Here is a 23,024-nt window from a genome sequence, read left to right as displayed (position 1 = left end):
TTAAACCTACTTGGGGGGGGTACTGTTTGAAAAATATGTTTAGCTATGTTTATGCTATGCTTGTAAATTGCCCTGAGATGAATGCAAAAAGTGATTCATAAATTGGTAAATATTAATAATATTTAGTACTGACTAGATTTTTTAAAAAAGGGAAAAGATGTACCCATCTTTTTTCATATCAGTGAATTTGTTGAATTCTTTCACAGCACTAGAATGGTGTTGAAAATAATAGCTGCAGTCCTAGGATGCCTATGCACAAAGCATTACTGTGTATACATGGAGTCCTATTCTATGTTCTAGATGCAGCTTCTCTGTTGAATGTTGCTCTGGAGGACCTCAAGCTTTAAGATTATTATTTTTTAGGAGGCGCAACAGACCAAAGTAAGAGAAAGAGCCTGAAAACCCCCAGCATGCTGTTCCCACAAAATGTGGCACACAGACTTTTGGATGCCAGTTCCCCATCAAATCTCCACTTTACATATATGCCTATAATATTGCTACTATGCCCATAAGAAGATAATTGAGGAAATAATTCATTTTCCATTATTTTAAAATGCAGCTTACCTCTGGTACCCCTGAAAATATACACATATACGAAAAGTCTCATTAACTGGCAGGCTCAGTGCTTCTGATTTCATAAAACTACAGCAATGAGAAATTGACCAATAGTAACAATTTTTTGGGGGGGGTGAGAAATGGTACATCATTGTAATTAGTTAACAAACCTTCCAAATCATAGGTGATACATTTCTGACCATCCTTTATTTTAAAAATTATCTTATTACCCTTCTGCTCCTGTCTCATAATCCAACTTCCCTTTTGTTATCAGCAGAACGGGAAGAAGAAATGCATGCTCTCATAATCATAAATGCCGCTGACATTTATATGCATGTTTCCTTGATTGTGATACATGGTCTTAAATTCTAGTTCATAAAATTACAGTTTAGGCTGAAATCATTAATTGTTAACACCTTTATGATAATGTATGATCCTCTGTGTACCTAGAAAGGCTAATACATTTTTAATGGCACACTAATCCTTAAGATAAAAGCTTAGGAACGTAACCCCCAGCCATCTCAGCATGTCACCAAGCTGTCAAAGGCCCTTCCTCGTACCTAATTGCCATTGAGAAGGGCAGGGATGGTGAGGCCCTCTTGCTGCTGCTTTCAGAAAATGCTGTGGCAATACACTGCTGTGAAAGAGACCACCGCTATGATCCCCAGGGCAACTGTTGGAGTGGGTTTCCTTGACTTCCTTCCCACCCTGATTCTGTTACAAGCTAAATAGCATCGGCGGGTTCATCTTTGGTGTAGGTGACACCTGCCTATTTGGACATATATAATCTATCTGGGGAAGCATGTCCAGAAGCTGAAGGGGGAAACACCCAAGGTGTTCTTAAAATGGGTATGGCTAAACCAAAACCAAACACAATGTATTATAGCTGTTATTCCCTCCCCTCCCCGCAAAACACCCCCTGTGAATTCCGTACTTTAAAACAGCATGGAAACAAAGGCTATGAGGCTATCAAAATAGGATCCATGCCTATTAGTCTTTCTTCCTTTTGGACTAAAGAGCCTATTTTGATTGAACAAAATCTCAGGAAGCCAGTAAATTGAATAATGATTTATTTACACAGCATCATCAGTGTCCATGGTGCTCCACAGAGCAACATAAGTAAAACAAATGTGTTTGATTGATTTTATACCCTGCCCCTCAATAGGGTGGCTTAAAAATTTAAAATTACAATAAAGAAAATTAAAATAAGAACATTAAAACACCATAGTATAAAAAAGCAACATAAAAGCAGTCAGTGGGATAGAAGAAATGCTAAGCAGCATGAAAGTAATGCACAGAGGATTAATGATGATGTAATGATGGACTGCCTTCAAGTCGATTCTGACTTATGGTGACCCTATGAATAAGGTTTTCATGTTAAGCAGTATTCAGAGGTGGTTTACCATTGCTGTCCTCTGAGGCTGAGAGGCAGTGACTGGCCCAAGGTCACCCAGTGAGCTTCATGGCTGTGTGGGGATTCGAACCCTGGTCTCCCAGGTCTCAGTCCAGCACCTTAACCACTACACCACACTGGCTCTACAGAGAATTAATAAGTCTTGGATAATAAAACAATCTTTACCTGGCACCAAAATGACATCAAGGTAGGCACCAGGGGAGCTTCCCTAGAGAGAACATACCACCATCAGGTGTCATCATCAATTATGATTTTAAGTATGTTTTCAATATTGTATGTTCTCTTGAATTTTAATGATGCTGTTTGCCATCTTGTGCTCACGATCTGAGAAGGGTGGGATATAAAAACAATGAATGAATAAATGAATAAGAACGAATGAATTAATGAATGAAGTAGACATTTTCCCCTGCCTCAAATGGTGGAGACACCCAAAGAAAGGCCACATTTTAAAATCTTAGAATGGGCATGTATATGTGGAGACAAACAGCACTTCCAATATCCCCAGATCAACCTGTGCAGAACTTTAAAAGTCAAAAACAGTACTTTTGAATTGAGCCCAGAAACAACTGAGACCCAGTGCAGTTGGTGAAGCACAGATGTAACGTGCTCATAACACCTGATCCCGGTTAACAGCTTCATCACTGTATATTGGACTGAAGCTTGGACTGTTTTCAAAGACAGTCCCATGTACAAAGCATTACAGTAGTCTAACCTGGACATTAACAGGACTTGGGTCACTGAGGCATGGCAATTTCTGTCCAGGTAAAGTCAAAGCTGATGCTCCAGCCTAAGATAAGAAAAGAGTACTCCATGTCATGGAGACAAACTGGACCTCTATGACAAAGTTGGATAAATGAGCAGCTTCAGACTGCACAGTTTGATCCATGGGGGGGGGTATCCATGCCCCAAGGACTTTACAGGCTAAAAATGTCCATATTTCTACTTTCAAGTGAATACTGTCATTTGCTTCGCATTCATAATTTAACACTTGTCATTTTTCACCTCCACTTTTAACAGCCGTGAGGGCTGACCGAATGCGTGGGGGTCGAAACAAGTTTGGACCCATGTACAAGAGGGACAGGGCACTGAAGCAGCAGAAGAAAGCTCTCATCCGAGCAAATGGACTCAAGCTGGAAGCCATGACTCAGGTGATTCAAGCAATGCCCACTGATCTAACAATATCCTCTGCGATCCAGAATATTCATTCTGCCTCCAAGGGCCTACCTCTGAACCATACAGCCTTGCCTCCCACAGACTATGACAGAAGCCCCTTCGTAACCTCTCCGATTAGCATGACAATGCCACCACATGGCAGCCTACAAGGTTACCAGACCTACGGTCATTTTCCCAGCCGTGCTATCAAGTCTGAGTACCCCGATCCTTACACTAGCTCTCCTGAGTCAATAATGGGCTACTCTTACATGGATGGTTATCATCAGACGAGCTCACCGGCAAGTATTCCTCATCTGATACTGGAACTCTTGAAGTGTGAGCCAGATGAGCCGCAGGTCCAGACTAAGATCATGGCATATTTGCAGCAAGAGCAAGCCAACCGAAGCAAGCACGAAAAGCTCAATACCTTTGGGCTTATGTGTAAAATGGCTGACCAAACCCTCTTCTCGATTGTCGAGTGGGCCAGAAGTAGCATCTTCTTCAGAGAGCTTAAGGTATGTTATCCAATTGTTTTGTACTGCATGACCATGCAGTAAGAGTTTGAAGCAAGAAGATATGGTGTGTCATTTTGCTCAGTGTAGCTATTATTCGTTCACTATCCTTTGGTCAAATGTCATTTTGTAACCGTGAGTTCTATATACATTTTATAACTGTTCTGCTCATCAGAATCTTCTCAAAAGAAAGTATGAGAAGATCAGGCCTCTATTCTGTAGATTTCCGTACGAAAATAACATTAAAATAGAAGACTCTGAGGAGCTGGAGTGTCTGTCCAAGTGTGTTTCTTGCATGGTTCACCTTGTTATGGTGACCGTAGACAGCAGTCTAGGACAGTGCTGATGGGAGTGGGACAGGACATGTGCTGCAGTAGGCAGAAGATGCTCTCCCTTTGCAAGGCCTTTTTAATATTTTGCCTGCTCCTCAGAAACAGCAGAGGAATAAAGGGTGGGAGAAGAGGGCTAGTGATATATGTTATGTGTATGTAGAGTAATTCAAGGTTCTGAGCTGTGTGTGCCAGTGTGTATTTACCTAAGAAGCAGACTTTTCCCCTGTGTTTAAATCATTGAGGCTTAAGACTTAGTAAAATAAGAAAAGCTACTTTATTTATAGCAATACATAGTAGTTAGGAAAGGCATACCTAGTTCTAACTAACTAAGTTGGAGGCACAGTGGCCAGACTTGGGTATTGCCCTGAAGTTTCAGGAGAAAGAACAAAGATGTCTCCTCTTGGACAGTCAAAGAAGAGTAAACAGGAAGAAGGGTCAGAAGGCAGGTCACCTTCCCTGAGAATATAAGTTTACAATGGATGGAAGTTATGTAGTGAAGAGCACAAGTAAAGGCAGGCGACCTAGCCAGCTGGAGGACCCTAACTCTATCTTCCTTCTGGAATGCAAAAAGAACCCAAACAGAAGTTGCTTTTGCCACATTTCCAATATAGAGAAATAGGAAAAGATCAGACCATTGGTAAGGCATCTTAGGAGAAACAGGACCAAGATATCTATGAATCCTAGGGTATGTTGTGAGATTTGAATGGTAGCCAGAATGATCACAGACAGCATGGCTTGCTGAAAGAAAAGACTAGGAGTGTAAACCAGTTACTTGAGCTAGTGTCAATCATTCATAAGGCCAGATGAAATGGGTATCAAGGAGTCACTGGACCCAAGAACTGCAGGCCCCAGTGTGGGATAGGATACATAACCATATTGCAAAGGGTACCAAAATGCCTTAGGTTCTGTGGAGCGGTAGTGTTCAGAAATAAGGACATTATTTTAGTCGGCATAGATTCCAGGATACCCTCAGCAACTTGTAGGTAGCAAAATAACAATGGCTATGCTTTCTGATGATGACATCATATTGTGCTTTTGAGTGCTCAGAAATGCAATGTTTTCAGGACTGGAGAGTACCCTGAAGGCAAGGCTTTATGAGTGCCAAATATGCATTTATTGTGCCAAAACAAAAACAAAAAAAACCCAAACCACAACTGTTGGTGCGCAAAGGCTCTCAAAGTTACATTCCTTTAAACTTTGAAGAATGCAAAAGAAACAGGTCCCTGGAAGGGCTGCTCAAGTTCCTGCCCAGAGCCTAGCAAAACAAAAGGTCGTTGATGGAACTGGAGTAGCAAGCTAATTAAGACATTAGCAGCTGGCTCAGGAACAGACCCAGTGCAGAAGCGTATAGGTATTTCTAGCCCTCTGGAAAGGAATAATGTGGGATGTCCTGATGGCAATTTTGAACGATGCCAGAAAGAAGTTGGGGACAATATGTTTTTGCAATCCACTAGGACAAGGGACAATGGGGCTTAAACACTGGGAAAGGAAGTTTCTTTTGAGCATTAGATAACAATAACTGTGAGAGCCACTCACCTATGGAAGCAGGTGTCATGCGAGGTTGTGTGATGTTCTCTCTGAAAGACTTTCAGTGAAAGTTGGGGGGAAATTCTGCCCGATATCATGTATGTTTAGCACAACTTGTCCTAGGGCAAAAAACTAGGAGCAGGTGACCTTTTGGAACTCTTTTGGTTCTGAAAGTCTCCTATTCCAAAATGTTCCTGTGGAGTATGTCACACTGCAAGGGGGAGGGAGGGAAAGAGCCGCAGAATTGTGACAAACATTGGCTGATCTCATGAGTGTACATTTGCAGTGCGGTCATTGTTGCTTGTTGCCAATATGCAGATTTTCCGTGGATTTTCTCAGCATTCCTGATCCAAGAGCTGTTCTGCACAGATTTAGTATTTTACTGATTCCCAGAGCAGAAAATACAAACACTATTAAAGTGCATAAAGTGCCAGTCTAAACAATCACGATGAATGCAAGGACTGAAACTAATCACAGTCTTAAAATCAGGTAAAAACAGTAAGAAGGACTGAAATGATGTCTAAAAGGCCTGGGAAAAGAGAAAAGGTGTTGCAAGGCACCAGGCAGTGGGGAGAGCATTACATAACTGGGATGCTACTGCTGAGCAGGTCTTCTCCCTGGTAGCCACTCACCCTCACCTTTGAGAGTGGGCGCCTGCAGAAGGCCCTCCACTAAAGAACTTTACATACATGTGCACATATGGACGTATGCAGTTTTTCAAGTATCCTGGTCCTCATCCATAAAGGGTCTGAAAGGTCAAAACCAGCACTTGGAACTGGGCCCAGAAACATACTGGGACCCAGTGGAACTGATGTGGTAATACGGTCAAAATGCCCAGTTCAGGTTAGTAATCTAGCCACCGCATCCCAATTTTAAATACAGTCTCTGAATTGTCATCAAAGGCAGCCCAATGCAAAGCAGATTACGGGAGTCCAACCTGGATGTTACCAGAGCATGGATAACAAAGGCCAGGCTTCCTCTGTCCGGGTAGGGTCACATCATTCTGGACTGAGCCACTTCTAAGTGCAGGGGTGAGGTCATGTTTTTAGTGCTTCCCCTTATAAAAAGTTCCCCGCCTGCATGTAATAAATTAGCACATCAGGCAGGACATCTCTGCCTTTTCCTCTGATATGCTAGTTTGCTAGGGAGGTTGTTTATTTATTTATTTACATGAGGGAACATTTGAGATCTCTGATCCTTCCACTTACAACTTCAGATGATTTAATCCAAATGGTGTCACCTCCATCCGCCACCACATTCTGCATACGTGTGAGACAGCCATTAATCTTTGCCCTTTCTGTTCCATCTCCTTGTGATTACCGTCGCCTTGCTTTCCACTGTTTTCCTTACTGTTTGGCATGATGATAAAGATAGCCAAACCATCCCAAAATGAGGAAGTTCCTCTTGGGGCCTTTTGTTTGTCTGCATGGATTCTTCTGTGCTTTCCTCTTGAGACGGTAAAGAAAAAACACCGGGATTCATTTCTGCCACTTCATCCCACCCCTGCTGCTCAGGGAAATGTTGTTGCGTCAACCTGTGTATTATACTGTGTTTTTCGATAGAACCTTTATGGTTAAGAAAAGGAAGTTGAGTGCCCCTCTGGAATTGCTGTCATAGAATTTCCCATTGTATAGAAAAGTCTTTTCTCATACCACGCCGAGACAACTCATTTTGTTACCACTACCCGATGGGATCCTCCGTGGCGCAGAGTGGTAAGCAGCGGTAACGCAGCCGAAGCTCTGCTCACGGCCAGAGTTTGATTCCAACGGAAGGAGGAAGTCGAATCTCCGGTAAAAGGGGTCGAGGTCCACTCAGCCTTGGGGGGTAAAGAAAGGCCAGGGAAGGAACTGGCAATCCCACCCCATATATACGGTCTGCCTAGTAAACGTCGCAAGATGTCACCCTAAGAGTCGGAAACGACTCGCACTACAAGTGCGGGGACACCTTTACCTTTACCTTTTACCCTATGGGAGACCAATAAGAAAAAGAAGGACCAGCCCAGAGGGCTGCAGGCTTTAGAAGCATTCCCAAGGCAATTCTGAAGCCGAGGTGGTCTGATCGGTGCTTAACTGGGAGGCTGCCTGTGAACCCTGTGTATACAGCCTTGAGTTGTTCTGTGGAAGAAAGCTGTATATACATTACAAAAATAAGGGGCATCTGCAACAAATTGTGGCAGTGGACGCCAGCCAGCCATGTCCTTTTCCAGCATACTCCATTCCATTCCCAGCAAACATTCAGCATTTCATGCTCACTTAGTATGCTCAGCACAAAATGGGCTGTTTTAGAGGAGTTTTTTCCTCCATTCGGCTTTTTTCCTCTCTTTAAAAATCCCTCTTAAAGATTTTTTGTACTTCTGCAAACATTAGGATTTTCCCGAGGCTTATATCTTCCTCTTATGTGTGGCTGGTACCATTTTGGCTCCATAAGAATCCACGCTTGAAAAGTGAGTTCACTATTAGTTTGGTTTCAAACGTTTTATTGAGGGTTAAGTGTTACAACTCCCATGATTTCAGTGAGCCTTAAAATACACACAAGGTTTTATGAATATCCTAGCAAATGTTTAACGTGCGTATTTTCATGGATGTGCAGGGTGCAGATTTGAACAGGAATGTGTTGTGCCTGAGTCTGTTTTGCTCAGGAACTCAAAGAGGGCAATTTATTTTGTGCAAACAATGAAAGAATCATTGTCAGGCTCTAGTGTGTGCTCTGCTTGCTATATGCTGCTACTCGATACAGAAATAACAAGTGTTGGGTGAGAACCTGGAAGAAAGATCTTCTGTGCACAATCCATTCAAATGATGTATATGTATGGTACTGTGCCATCTTGTAGTCCCTGTTCATTTCAAAGAGGCGTGTGCAGGAAAATGCACATTCAAGATTGCGCTGTTATTCCTTGAATCTTCCTATTGTGAGCACATTGTGGTGAAAAGCGGTTTATAAATATCAGAAATAAATGATAAACTAAAATAATATTGGCCATTGAAAAACTTTGCAATGTTGATGTATTATGCTAATTAGTTTAGACCAGGGCTTTCCAAATTGTGGTCCGCAGACTACCAGTGGACCACAAGCTTCATTCAGATGGTCTCCAGTGTATCTGTGGATTTGTGGTTGAAGGTGGGATGACACATCTATCACCTTAAATATTCATACTGATTTTTAATTGTATTTTTATTGCTGCTTTTATTTCTTCCATTGTATTTTTTGTTGAATTACAAGTTGAATTCTATGGAATTCAAATTGAAATATAATAAAATGCAATATATAAGAAATAAAAGAGCAATAAAATACAATTTAAAATCATGCCACATCTAGCACAGCCCCTTACAACAGCTATAACAGACAGAAAAATCATTTAATGATCCACCAACACTCTCAGCAATTTTCAAGTGGTCTGTGGGGGGGGGGGAAATTGGGAATTATTGGTTAAAATGTGTTCACTAAATAGAACCTCCATGTTCAGAGGCAATGTATCTCTGTTAGTTAGGGGCCAACAAGCAGGGGCAGCTGTTCCCTTTCATGTTCCTCCTGTAAGTTGTGCAGCTGGCTGCTGTTGGAAATAGAATGCTGGACTTGACAGACATTACATAAAATCACAGCACTTAGTTGGAAGCTACCTTAGAGGTCACCTGTGTTAACCCCTGTTCAGTTGGTCTCATCTGCAGAGTTCTTATTATGAGATATTTGTGCCTAAAGTGCATAGCAATAGACAGGGTTGCCAGGTCCATGGCCTGAGACTGATCCTGTATCTTTAAGAGAACAGAAAGTCAGCCAAGTGCAGGTGTTCTTGCAACACTATAGTGGGAAAAACCACAAGGTGGAATTCTCCCTTCCCCCTGCACAACTTTTAAAGATACAAAAGACCTCTTGGAGGCCAGGCCTGGCAACCAAGAGGTCTTCTGTATCTTTAAAAGTTGTGCAGGGGCAAGGGAGTATTCCACCTTGTGGTTTTTCTCATTACATTGTTGCAATAACATCTGCTCTTGGCTCACTTTCTGTTCTCCTAAAGATACAGGATCAGTCTCAGGCCCTGAGCCTGGCAACCCTAGTGATAGATCATGTGGAAGCATGGGTTTTCAAATATTAAATACAAATTCAGTAAAGAACATGAATCACCGGTGTATATTGAGTTGAAGCAAAATTAGGAGTCAGCAACTGGAGGCCTCTGGCCCAAAGCTGTCCTGCTGAAAGATGTCACCTGACTCCAAGGTGACAATGTAGAGACAAAAAAAGGTAGCAATAATAAGGCTTTATATAGTGTTTTTGGAATACTCAAAGCAGTTGATACACTTAATAACCACATTACTGTTTATATTATTTAAAAGAAGCAGATGTGGTAATAGAGCTGTGCAGCCCTGCCCTGAGACCTGTTTCTTATTCATACTAGAGTTGACAAAGTAATAGAATTTTGGGAAGTGACTTATTAAAGCCCCATTGATTTCAATGGGTCCATTCCACTAAAGCTGCAATGCAATACATGTCTACTCAGAAGTAAGCTTCAATGGGTTCAATGGGACTTACTCCCAGGTAAGTGTTATTGGCTTGCAGCCTAAGGCTGCAATTCTAATCCCATGTACCTGGACGTAAGTCCCACTGAACTCAGTAGGACTTACTTCTAAGTAGACATGCTTAGGATTGCACTGTATGTCTGGATCCAGCCCACATATAATTATCATTGTGAATGTATTTATTTCTACAGTGCTATCTATGGTTTATATGGTGCCAGGTGAAAGATTTGTCCAGGCCTTTCAAGAGTTTAAAATGTTTTTTATGCTGGATTTTTACTGCTTGTTGTGACCTGTTTTATGGAGATGGTTTTATTGTATTTTTCTGTTTTATCTGGAAGATGATCTGGAAACCATGGCTGAATAGCAGCTAACAAATGTTTTAAATAAATAAATTATGAAGTCTATATACCTGGCACCTTACAGCATAAGTAAAAAAAGGAGTCCACCTTGATCTCTTGTATTAGGTTGCTAGAAACTTATAATCTAAGTTTGGCTGTGATTCCAGTACAGAGGAAGAATAGGTACTTTTGTAGCAAATTTATTTATTTTATATCTCACCTTTTTATATTACCTTTTACATCCCGCCTTTCTTCCATCATGAAACTCAAGGCAATGCAGGGCTCTCAGGCACTCTCCAATCCAGTCAGCAAGTAGAAGCTGCCTTCTGTTGAGTCAGACCATTGGTCCACCCAGCTCAGTAGTGCATACACTGACTGGCAGTGGCTCTCTAGGGCTTCAGACAGGGGATTTTGCAAGTCCTACCTGGAGACTGAAGCTTGGACCTTCTGCAAGGCAGATGCTCTACCACTGAGATCAAATCTGTCACATTGAGAAATACTATCATCTGGTCCCAAGTTATCAAGTACTGGGGGAGGGGAGCAACAAAACCCTTCCCACCTCTTGGTAGAATGTTCTAAATGACCAGCTTAACATGTGGTTAGCTGTACCATGTGGGAAGTTACCTCCAGAGGCAGCCCAAGACATTATGATGCCTGAGGCAACATCCATATGGCATTCCATGGTGATAAATGTGTGCTAACACACTAAATAATTGACGGTTTGTTGCCCTTTAATGGTATCCCAAAACCTACCGCAGGAGCAGAGCTTGGAAAAGTTACTTTTTTGAACTACAACTCCCATCAGCCCCAGCCAGCACGGCCACTGGATTGAGCTGATGGGAGTTGTAATTCAAAAAAGTAACTTTTCCAAGCTCTGCGCAGGAGGTAAGCCAACTCATCCTGCCTAACTGTAGGAACAGCCCTAGTTTTCCCTGTGGTATATGGCCATCTGTAATCACTTTATGCACCTTGTCACCCTACTGTTCTAGTGTCATTCCTGCTGTGACCAAATGGTATTTCCTTTTCTTGCCAGAGCATACGCACTAGAGATGACGGACCTGTGGCCCTCGAGTTGTTGCTGGGCTACAAAGCTCATCCCCTTTGACCAGTAGCCATGCTGGCTGGGCTGATAGGGACTGGAATCCAATAACATATGGGGAGGAGACACAGATTCCCCATCCTGGCACTAAAATAAAATTTAAAAGCAGAATAATGTAGCACTTGTGTCAAGGAAATGACAAGCTGAATGAGTAAATTTAGTTGGAAAAAAAGTTTGGCCAGATGGACAGACATGATTTTAACAAAGCTTTTATGTACTCTAATGTGTTTCAATGTTACTCTTAGCAACTGGAAAGAAACAAAAAACTGTCTTGGTTGACACGAAGGCAGCAGTCCTAATGTGCACTTGTCAAGGAGCAAGTCCCGCTGACTACAGTGACAGTGGGGCTTCCTTCTGAATAAACACACACAGATTCAAGCTATTGAAGAGATATGCTTCCAACTAAATCTGGCTCGCTCATTTGGTCAAGGAAAAGTTTCTTTGAAAATGTGTTACTAAATAAAAAACTTGGATGGAGTATGTTTGATGATTACCAAAAAAGAGTTACGGTAATAATAAACACAGGAAATATACATGAATAAAGTGTTCTGAAAAGTCAGGCCACAAGTCTTTAAAGACTATAAATACCACCTAAGCCAGGTCACTATTATTAGCAAAGGTTGAACAAAAGAAGATGTCCAGAAATAGATACGGTGGCCTGAGTAAGGCATGGTATGAAATGTCTTGTTTAACCTTACGCAGATATTGTTGCCATAGCATAGGAAATGGTTTTAGCTGGCTCATGAGTTCTATGGGGATGAAGGATGTTTCCATGTTGTCCGTTTGCCAAGGAAATTCCTTAACAGGCCTGTTTGCTAAACAGAGGAAATATCAGCCTATTGGGGTGTCACTGGATGTGATGGGAACATCTATCTTCATTCTGTCGCTGGCTGCTATCAGCTTGGTCTGCTGGCTTGTATGGGTGTTGCTGTATTTATAGGGACATGTAGCATTTCTGTTGCACATCTGAATGCTCAAAGGCAATGGTGCAAAACAGCAAAACCTCGCTTACAAGTATTGTTGCTGTCTTGTACGCCTCCATTAACTACCACCTCCTCCCATTTAGCATCATTTGCTGTCATGCATCTTCATTAAAGAGATGTGAAGTGACCACTCCTATTTCTGATGTTGTTCTGGCTGTGAGTGCCATTGCTCATGTGTCCAAAAAGGCACTACCTAAGCTCAAGAGTGAGGTCAGAGGAACGCCAAGGTTTGCTGAAATACAAATAAAAGCCCAGCGAAGTTTAAGGATGCTCAGTTGCTATGGAATGCGGATAGACTGTTGGGGGCAGAGGAGAGGGGTGGAACGGAGTTGCTAGAATCCTGAATGGCAGTGTTCCAAAATGCAACATTTAGTTGCAGGTCCCACTTGTACCAAGCCTCTGAGCATATGCTGAGGGCCTTTCCCTCCTTATTTATTTATTTCATTTATATCCCACCCCTCCTCCCAAAGGAGCACAGGGCAACAAATCCACAAGCGATGACACAATTAAAACCTTTGGAAACCTCTAAATACAGACTAGTTGAGGCCTGTCTTCACGCACTTAAAGGAACAGCTTTTCCAACAGTTTTTGTCTCTCTAATTCATAGCAAATACAAAACAATGTTTACACTACATAATTTTGTATCCATGCTTGTATGTATTTCAAGGACACATTGTTATGAGAAACAATATTCCAATGGGCAAATGCATGCATACATATACCAAACTTCCAATCTTTCAGAAAAGACACAGAACATCCCAGCAGGGTGATAAAGTTTTCCTGTGTTCCAATAATAAAGCCTGTCCATTCCGTACCAGCAATTTCCAGTTCCTTTGTGGCTGGACAGCTTGTGAAGACGAACTCGCTCCTAAGTAGCCAACCTGCAACATCAGTGAGGGAGTCGGAAACAGATGTTCACCAGGCTGTACAATTTGTTGTCATTGTCAATATTACATGGCACTTTTCCTAATGGAAATTGTTTTGAGATGGAAAAGAATGTAATGGTGGGGACACAAGGGGAGATCATGTCAAAAAGGGTTTATGTTTATTTTGCTAGGTCCAAAGCAATTTTTAAGACAAAATGATTACATGGGAATAGACCATAAAATACAGCGCATTGCTAGTTTAGATTTGATTCAAATTTAGCATTTATTTTGCCACCTTCACCAATATGTTGTAATATTACAATCCAGCCAAAGATAAGCATGTTTCAGTCTGATTGATTGCAGCTGGAGAGAATTTGAACATGAACTTAAATCAACTGGGTTTTTAAAAAATTCTTAATTGTAGCGCAATCATGGCCAATGTTTTTAGGAAGTCAAGGGAAGATTCTTTGGTCTTACAGAGGCCTATCCTTTTTAAAAGAAGAATTGCCCTAATATTTTAAAGGGCTTTGAGTAATCATTTTCATAAAATAATGGTTTGTGTTTTTTTAAATAATTCCCATCTAAGTGTATGGCCGAGCCAAAATACCCTAGCCTTATTCCTGGTTTCATGTGTACTACTGGAGAGAAAAATACAGTATGCTAATGTGCTTTTAGAGTTGTTATTTTTTCTTCAGAAACTCTCCAAGATATTTAGCTGTGGAGCAGATGCAGAAAAGCTGCTAGAAACCTGACCAGAATGTTCATATTCATAAGCAGGATTTTAAAAAAGATTCATAATATGATCCCTACTAAAAGTTCTAGGCACAATTTGAGAATTGTTCTGTAATTTCCCATTATCTCCCATCAGGGATTTCTCTCAGTACTGGGGAGGAATCAGGAAAAAAGAATGGAGTTCTACAATAGAAGGCATTTTTGTTTGTTTTTTAACTACACATTCTATATATGAGCATACATCAATATATTAATAAATCAGAATTAATCTGATTTATCAGATCATGAGATGATATTCTGCTTATCCATAAATTAGTTCAACAAAAATGTTTGGACATTAAGCATTGTGCTTAGTTGAAATAAAAAATCACCTTAAATCAAAGACTTTAGTCTAATTCAGTTGCTGATCAGATTATAAAAAAGGAATGTATGACAACCTATTCGACCTTGTATGTTCCCATGAATTCAATAGCTGTTTGGATCTTCTACATAGCCACATCTTAGGAATAAACATGAAGCCTAAGAAATATTTAGCTATAATTACACATTTCTAGCCTGAGTAAAATAATTGAGGCACAAAACTAACTGTTCGGTCTATTTCCTTTTTTTAAAGCACATTTTTGTTTCATTTTGTTTTGTTTGTTTTATGGCTTTAAAGTACCCTCAGCCAGACACTTTAAGCCATGTAATTAACATTGGTTAACATTAGTTTAGTATTGAAATGCTTTTGTCAGAACCCAGAAGAAATTGATCTTCAATATATAAGTTTTTTTTAAAAAAAACTGCGACATCATTCCTCTTCAAAGGTTCATTGGGTTTCCAGAAACCTTTATAAGGTTGAACATCATCTCAAGGCATATTGTTAACAGTAAACGGTGGTTTCATTAAACGATTTCCTTTAGACAGCCAGTTTCCCTGCTTCACTTTCTGTTTTCATTTGTGGTATGAACAGAATAAATAAACACACTACCTAGACAATGCACAAAATGCTTCTGAATGATATACTTCAGAGTATGTGAATGTGGTCTGGTACAGCTATAATGCTGGCTACCCTCAAACCACAATTTACAAATCAGGATCCTGCTTTGGGGAATGCACACCCCCTCCTCCTCCCTCCTCTAGAGCAAATTTCCCCACCTTCCCTTTTCAGCATTTAACTACAGTTTATAATTATACATGCTTAACACTAATAGGGCTTTCTCATAACTATAGTTTGCAAATCCACTTCAAACTATAGTTTCAAATTTCATTTTACAAAAGAACCATGGTTAGTGCTGGTGTACATATAACTCTAAACCATGGTTATTGCTGACAAGGGAGGAGAATGAGGAATTTTCTCTAGGGGATGGGAGGGGAAGAGGAAGAAGCATTCATGCATTTATTTATTTATTTATTTATTAAATTTATATACCGCCCGACTAGCAATAGCTCTCTGGGCGGTGAACATAAAATAGCATAAAAATACAATGAATAACAAAATAATACTAAAATACAATCATCAATCCAATACAATAAACATTTAAAAAAGTAAATCAGTGTAACTTAAAATGCTTCAGAGAATAGGAAGGTTTTGACCTGTCGCCAGAAAGAGAGCAGAGTCGGCGCCAGGCGTACTTCCTCAGGGAGACTGTTCCATAGTTCGGGGGCCACCACTGAGAAGGCCCTAGATCTTGTCATCACCCTCCGGGCCTCCCTGTGAGTTGGAACCCGGAGGAGGGCCTTCGTAGCAGAACGTAGTGCACGGGCCGGTTCATATCGGAAGAGGCATTCCGCAAGGTATCGTGGTCCCGCACCGTATAAGGCTTTATAGGTTAATACCAACACTTTGAATCTAGCCCAGAAACATATTGGCAACCAGTGCAAGCTGGCCAGAACAGGTGTTATATGCTCGGACCGCTTGGTCCTTGTCAGCAATCTGGCCGCCGCATTTTGCACTAGTTGTAGCTTCCGAACTGTCTTCAAAGGTAGCCCTACGTAAAGCGCATTACAGTAATCCAAACGTGAGGTTACCAGAGCATGTACCACTGATGTAAGGTCCTCTTTACTCAAATAGGGACGTAGCTGGGCTACCAACCGAAGTTGGTAAAACGCATTCCTAACCACCGAGGCTACTTGAGCCTCAAGTGAGAGGGAAGAGTCTAAAAAGACTCCCAGACTACGAACCCGGTCCTTTAGGGGGAGTGTAACCCCATCCAGGACAGGGTATATATCCACCATCCGATCAGAGAACCCGTCCACCAACAGCATCTCAGTCTTGTCTGGATTGAGCTTCAGTTTGTTAACTCTCATCCAGTCCATTGTCGCGGCCAGGCAACGGTTCAACAAATCGACAGCCTCACCTGAAGAAGATGAAAAGGAGAAGTAGATCTGCGTGTCATCAGCATACTGATGACAACGCACTCCAAAACTCCTGATGACCTCTCCCAACGGCTTCATGTAGATATTAAAAAGCAGGGGGGACAAAACTGACCCCTGCGGGACCCCATACTGGAGACCCCACGGTGTCGAGCAATGTTCCCCAAGCACTACCTTCTGGAGACGACCCGCCAAGTAGGAGCGGAACCACTGCCAAGCAGTACCTCCAACTCCCAACTCCGCGAGCCTCCCCAGAAGGATACCATGGTCGATGGTATCAAAAGCCGCTGAGAGATCAAGGAGAATCAACAGAGTTACACTCCCTCTGTCTCTTTCCCGACATAGGTCATCGTACAGGGCGACCAAGGCTGTATCAGTGCCAAAACCGGGCCTAAAACCCGATTGAAATGGATCTAGATAATCAGTTTCATCCAATAGCGCCTGGAGCTGGCCAGCAACCACCCGTTCCAAGACCTTGCCCAGGAATGGAACATTCGCCACTGGCCTGTAGCTTCAGCAGGAGCGCCAGTCCTATCAGCCGGAAAATCCCCCAGAGCCCTTTGAAAACCTTCAGGATCCATTAGTCTCCGGGGGCGGACCATTTTAATAGGTCCCCCACCCTTGCAGAGGGAAGAGGTTACTGAAAGTCTAAACTTCAGCAAGCAGTGGTCTGTCCATGACAAAGGGAGTGTTGTAAAACTCCCCACATCCAGATCACTTTCCCCATGCTCAGTAGCAAAAACAAGGTCTAGAGTGTGCCCCGATACATGTGTTGGACCACTAACATATTGAGATAGCCCCATGGCTGTCATGGAAGCCATGAAGTCCTGAGCCGCGCCAGACAAAGTGGTATGCATAAAGCTGGATCCTAATTTGCAAAACATGATTTTCAGGAAACCACTGTTATGTCTGCACCAAAACTCAGTCACTAACAGTTTTTCATATTACAGACACAATAAAACTACACTGCATTTGATTTTGCAGTGTTTTGCAACACAGTCCTGAATATTTACAGTAGAATTGCTGTCAATGACACTCATGTAGTATCACTACAACATTGGCATAATAGTATTGTTATGATTCCAGAGTCAGTGCTGGGTGACCCAAAGTGTTATTGCTGTCACTCTCAGAACTGCTCTCATACTCCAGAGTGGCCTAATCAGATTTCAAGCTGGAACCAAACTCTAGTTCGCTGTCACCACTTCCCTTTTTCTTTAATTCAGTGGGGGCAAGTTTGACCATGCAAACTGCCAGGAGAAAAACCTGGCCTAGGTTTGTGCACATCATTCTTACTTAGCTCAGGTAGCTTTGCAGTCATCTCATTCAATATCTCTTGTCTCTTTTATAGCCAGAGAATCTTGCTCCCAGGTTTGAGGCTACTTTGGACAGGCTAGATGCTAATAATTATATATAGCTATTGTCAACAGATTGGTTCCAAGCAGTCTTAAAGCCCAGCTTGTTAACAACAGCATCACACAATTTTTAAGAGTTCTGCCCATCCACAAGAGCCATGAAGTCCAGGCTGCATGACATTAAGTGATCTGTGACTTATTCCTAGTGCCCCTTCCCCTCACAGTTTCTTCCTTGAGCTCAGTAATTGGGGTCCCCTCTTTTTTTCCTTTAGTATTTTCTGTAATGCCACATATGAGACATAACCAGTCAAAATAATGTCTTTGAAATTGACCTGTACACCAAGGACAAATTAATATGTAGGTGAAATACACACAGGGTAGCAGGAAGAGAATAGGTCAACTGAAATCTGATAAACGCAGTAAGTCAAATCTCTAGGAGCATTTTCGGAGTTGTTTCCAACATTAGCCATGTTCAGAGAAGGCCCACTGAAATAAATGGGCAGGACTCACTTAGGTCCATATGTTTCAATGGGTCTACTCTGAGTAGACCTTAGTTCACTACAACTTATAGATCGGGTTGGGGAACTTTTGGCCCTCCAGATGGTACTGAACTACAACTCCCATCATCCTTAGCCATTGGCCATGCTTGATGAGGCTGATGAGAGTTATAGTTCAGCAACATGTAGGATAATTTCCATTAACCACCGGGTAAACTTATGTGGCTGAGGGAAAATCTTTAAGGCCATCCTCTCCTAGCTTCTCTTTTAATCAAAGTGCTCAAACAGCATGGATTTCATTTTAAGAATGGATTGGCACAACTGGGTTTATTCTCTATGGGAGGCCCATTTTTATTCACTTTATGGCAGAGTTCCAGTAGAGTTCTAGTATGCGAATACTTCTGCATCCCTCCCCTGTCCCACTTCAAACCTAGGTGGACCTGCAACTAGAACATGTTTTGCAGTATCCATAAATCCCAGGAACACTTGGATGTACACCTAAGAGACTTTCAGTGGACAAAACAATAATAGTAATGAGCACCATCGAAATATAGTCAGCCACACTGGTTTCAGTTGGAGAGATTTAAGCACATCTTTAACTCTCCTACTGAAATCAAAGCGCTTCACATTGGCAAGGTTAATGCCTATTTATTATTTTTATTGTTATTGTTGTCGCCCCATGCATCTCCTCAAGCTTCCCTCCATACTTTGCCCCCATGCATTGAAACTATTGGGAGAAGCCACATTCCTCTGCCATCTGAGATCCAGAGAGGGGATGTCAGAAACAGGGCCTTCTCCACTGTAGTACTTCCCTATGGAATGGCCACCTGAGGGAAGCCTGTTCGGCCAGCTTGCTTCAAGCTTAACAGTGGGATAAAGAGGCACACCATTTTAGAAAGGGTTTTTATTGGCTAGACTAGCACTGCCCAAGATGTTCCCGTTCTGTGATCTGTTTTTGTTTTTAGATCTAATTTACATTTTCAGAATTGTATTTTTAATTGCTGCTTTTTTGTGGCACTATTTTAATTGTTGTTAAGGCCCTTTTGGGAAACAAAGTGAGTGCAAAGTCAAGTACACATGTAAGGAACAAATAATAATAGGTGAATCTGCCTTTACACTGACATGTTTTAGGGCTGAACTAGACAAAATGCTGGAGATCTGGAATAGGATCTATCGTCTCTCTGTGTGTGTTTGGTTTGGGTTTTGAAGTTGGGGAGAGTGCTTCTAACTATTTTCCTGATCTAAATATTTCTCCCCCCTGGCTCACCCTACCCTAGAAGCAGGGTTGACTGTACCATTACACAGGGTGAAGCAGCTACATCAGGCAGCTAATTTGGGTTGTTGTGAAAGGGTAGTATATTGTCATTTAATTTTATTATTATTGCATATTTATTGCCAGGAAGGGGCAGAGGACTTGTGGAATTAGGTGCCAAATAACATGTATGCCTTGGGTACTATGCACCTTGATGGGAGAGGAGCACAATTTGCTGCTTCACCTCAGCAAAATGTCTTGGGCCAGTCCTGTCTAGAAGCTGGTATTCAGGAAAACCTATGGGTACATCTACAATTTCCCTAGCAGCTTTGTACCAGGATATTTTCTGCAGGAAGAAAAGATCAAATTATCCTCCCCCAATGTCATGGTTCCAGTGCAAATTGGGGGGGTGGCATGTGTACTCTGTGTGTGTCTACACAGGGGAGGGGAGATGGGCAATGTAATCATGGAGGTCCAACATCTCATCTACTTTCGCCTCACTTTGAAATGTTCATGGGTGACTCAGAATGAAGTCTCAACAGTTATCTGTAGGATTTGTTCTTCATCATCATTCACTGGATTGTAAAGGCAGATAATAATTTATGAAAAAGGAAAAATTAAATAACCATACCAGACAAGCCATTAAGTCACTGCAGGAGTGAAGGTGGATTGTATTAGGCTTTTTCTTTCATCTACACCCAGCAGAGAAATCCTGAATGTACAAAACAGCTGGGACATGTCATGTGTACAACTTGAACTGATGAACTGAAAGAAGAAATGCATTCTAATTAAGGTTTGTTTCTTTCCAAATGACCGTTTCCTGCAGACAGTTGAAAGCCACAGCTTTATACACCATGTGTTTGTAAATCAGGATTGTGTGATATATTACACTTTTCTGTGGTACAATATAATTGTCTGCAAAATTGTTTCTAATCAACCCTTTGGGAATGTTATGGTCCAATCCTAAAGCATGAGTTTCATTTACTTATTTCCTATGTATTTATTATTTAGATTTATAGCCCCACCCTATTTTGCAGGCTATAAAAAGTTGATAATGTAGTTACCATACAGTTTCAGAATATATTAACGTTTCATAACCTGGGGGGAAAAACTTATTCTGAAATAGAAAAGCAGATAGTGCAACTTTTTTTGTTTAACTATCTTTTCTTTTTAAGTATGCTAATGGCGGCACCAAATATGGTTGTCGCCTCATCTAGCAAATTATGGACATTCCAATTATTCACCAAAATAAATCCCTTCCTTCCTTCCTTGTTGGTCATGTAATGATATGCAGTGATATGCTTACGAGTATCTGCTAGCATCGTTTACGTTATTAGAAATATTAACATTCAGTTATTATATACAGCATTGAAAAAGAGGTCACTGGTGAATAGAATGTCAGTATTCAATCAGCAAAGCATAGGTTCAAATCCCCACAGGCTGAGTTGCCTTTTGGAGAGATGTTGGCCATGCCTTTTCAAAATGTTGCTAATGTTCACTGACGTGCTTTAGAAGACTTTGTCAGGTTTCAGTTCCCTTCTCCTGGGACCCAGAAGTAAATTTTCTGAATGATGAGAAGAAGTACATTTTAACATGTGTGAATATAATGCCCATTCACGGAATTGGCGGTGTGGAATCTGTAGTCCTCTTGATGCTGTTGGACTCCAGTTTCCATTAGCCCCAGGTAGCACAGCCAGTTGGTAAGGTATGATGGGAGCACTGGTCCAGCAGCATCTGGAGAAACACATGTTCCCCATGCTTGATGTAAAAGTATGTACTTATTGATCTAAAATGCTTTCCTTCCATCCCCATTCACTGCTTCCTTCCATCCCCATTATAACCCAGTATAGCTGAATGTACCTGTGTTGCAGCTACACTAAAAATTCAAACATTGTGAGATTAAACATTTCTAGCAAACTGTTGTGGTCAGTTCATTGTTCACACTGCTTCACTGCAGGATAGGCTTCTGCAGACTAAACAAACACAATGCACAACAGATGAAGTGCCTTCAGCAGTGTGTAATGCAGTTGTGTTGTGAGTGTCTCAGGGTTGGTGATGCTTGGTGTGAGAGTATGAGTGTAGACAAGATTTTCACCTGTGAAATGTTTCAGGATGTGAGACTGAAATGGGGGGGGGGGAGTTTAAAACAAAAAAGTTGTTTTCACTATTTATTTGTATGTAGAAAACAAAAGGTTATTCCCCCGTTTGTTAAATGTAAAAGATTATATGTCTAGGAACACCCTTCTTTGCTTTATTGATGGGAGGGGGATAGGAGTCTTTGGAAAAGGAAAATTTTCCGTTCCTGTCTAAAATCACTTTGTAACCTCCCAAGTTAGCCACAGAGCCCCAAGTCTCCTCTTTTGATCTCTGGTGATATTTTTCTCTGTTATGTCATAGAGGTCACCTGGCTCATGTGTGACAAACTGCCTGCATAAGTCACAGTGCCTGTGGCAGAGATTTGTAACCATGTCCCTGGTCCATTGCCTTTGAATTATTTCGCAGGTCCTCTGCTTTACATTTGCACTCTGTCGGAAGATGAACAAGGGAAGGGAGTGAAATCAAGGGCAGGGTCTCATCCTGAAGGACAAGGGGAAACAGGTGGAAGGTTAATGGCCCTGGAGCGTATCCACAAGCCTCTCAGGCTTGATATATGGGCCTCGGGCCTAAAACAGGCATTGGCTTTCAAAGATATATTATTTCATTTGAGGAGAGACATTCTGGAGATCCTGCATTTGTCTGCTGATAGATGATCCTCTGTCCACAATTGGTTATGGCGTGTGAGTTTTCCTTGGGCCTCCTCCCGTACATAAAAATTTTGCTGAGCTCTCCAACCTTTCACATGCCTTTAAGAATGGGACGTGTGCGGGTCTTCTGGCAGGCTGCAGGCTGGATTTTTGCCGCTGCTATTTTAGTCATTTCTTTTGAACCGCTAAGGCAAGTTTGGGAGGAGGGAGAGCGGGATGAAAGGCACTTCTGTTCATTCATACATAACTTGATAAGGGGCGGCCTTGCAAAAGGAAAACAGAAACAATGTTAGGAATCAATTGTGTGTGTATATGTGTGTATGTGTCTGCAGGGGTAGGGAGGAATCTTTTAATAAAAGGCTTTGTAGTGACCTTTGATAAAGATGCACATAACAAAGTAACATTTTAGAGCTTTGAAGAACAAGAGAACCTCCTACAAATTGGACAAATACTATCACTGTTGTATAAGAATTTATTTTCACTCTTATTTTTCTATGTGACTATTCAGAGCAGAATAAAAAGCATCCTGATCCAGAAACTGGTTAACAGAAAATACCTTCTTTTTTTCTTTTTTCAGCTTACTGAAATTTCAATCCTGTATATGTGTGCTTAAAAATAAATTTCACTGATTCCAGTGGAATTCAGTTCTGTTCTTGTTTATCTGTGCTGAGCCACACAGGTGAAAGCCCACAGTAACTCTCTGTGACCCCATGGCAGCACTAAGACACGCCCCCCCTCTCTCTCTCTCTCTCTCTCTCTCTCACACACACACACACACACACACACACACACACCATTTCATTTTT

At 41.6% G+C, this 23,024-nt stretch overlaps 1 protein-coding gene across 9 annotated transcripts in view; it reads left to right on the top strand.

Moving 5' to 3' along the window:
* The window catches only part of NR5A2 (nuclear receptor subfamily 5 group A member 2), a 165,880-nt gene that overhangs the window by 29,581 nt on the left and 113,275 nt on the right, over nt 1-23,024 (top strand). For all 9 annotated transcript variants that reach the window (XM_061633933.1, XM_061633939.1, XM_061633934.1 and 6 more), the window contains one exon: nt 2,987-3,636. In XM_061633933.1, coding sequence (XP_061489917.1) covers nt 2,987-3,636 — 650 coding nt within the window. The remainder of the gene's footprint in view (nt 1-2,986; nt 3,637-23,024) is intronic.

Source organism: Rhineura floridana, chromosome 6 (genome assembly GCF_030035675.1).
Source record: "Rhineura floridana isolate rRhiFlo1 chromosome 6, rRhiFlo1.hap2, whole genome shotgun sequence".
NCBI classification, from domain to species: Eukaryota; Metazoa; Chordata; class Lepidosauria; order Squamata; family Rhineuridae; genus Rhineura; species Rhineura floridana.
Note: the sequence above shows the minus strand (reverse complement) of the source record. Positions and strands in the feature narration are given on the sequence as shown.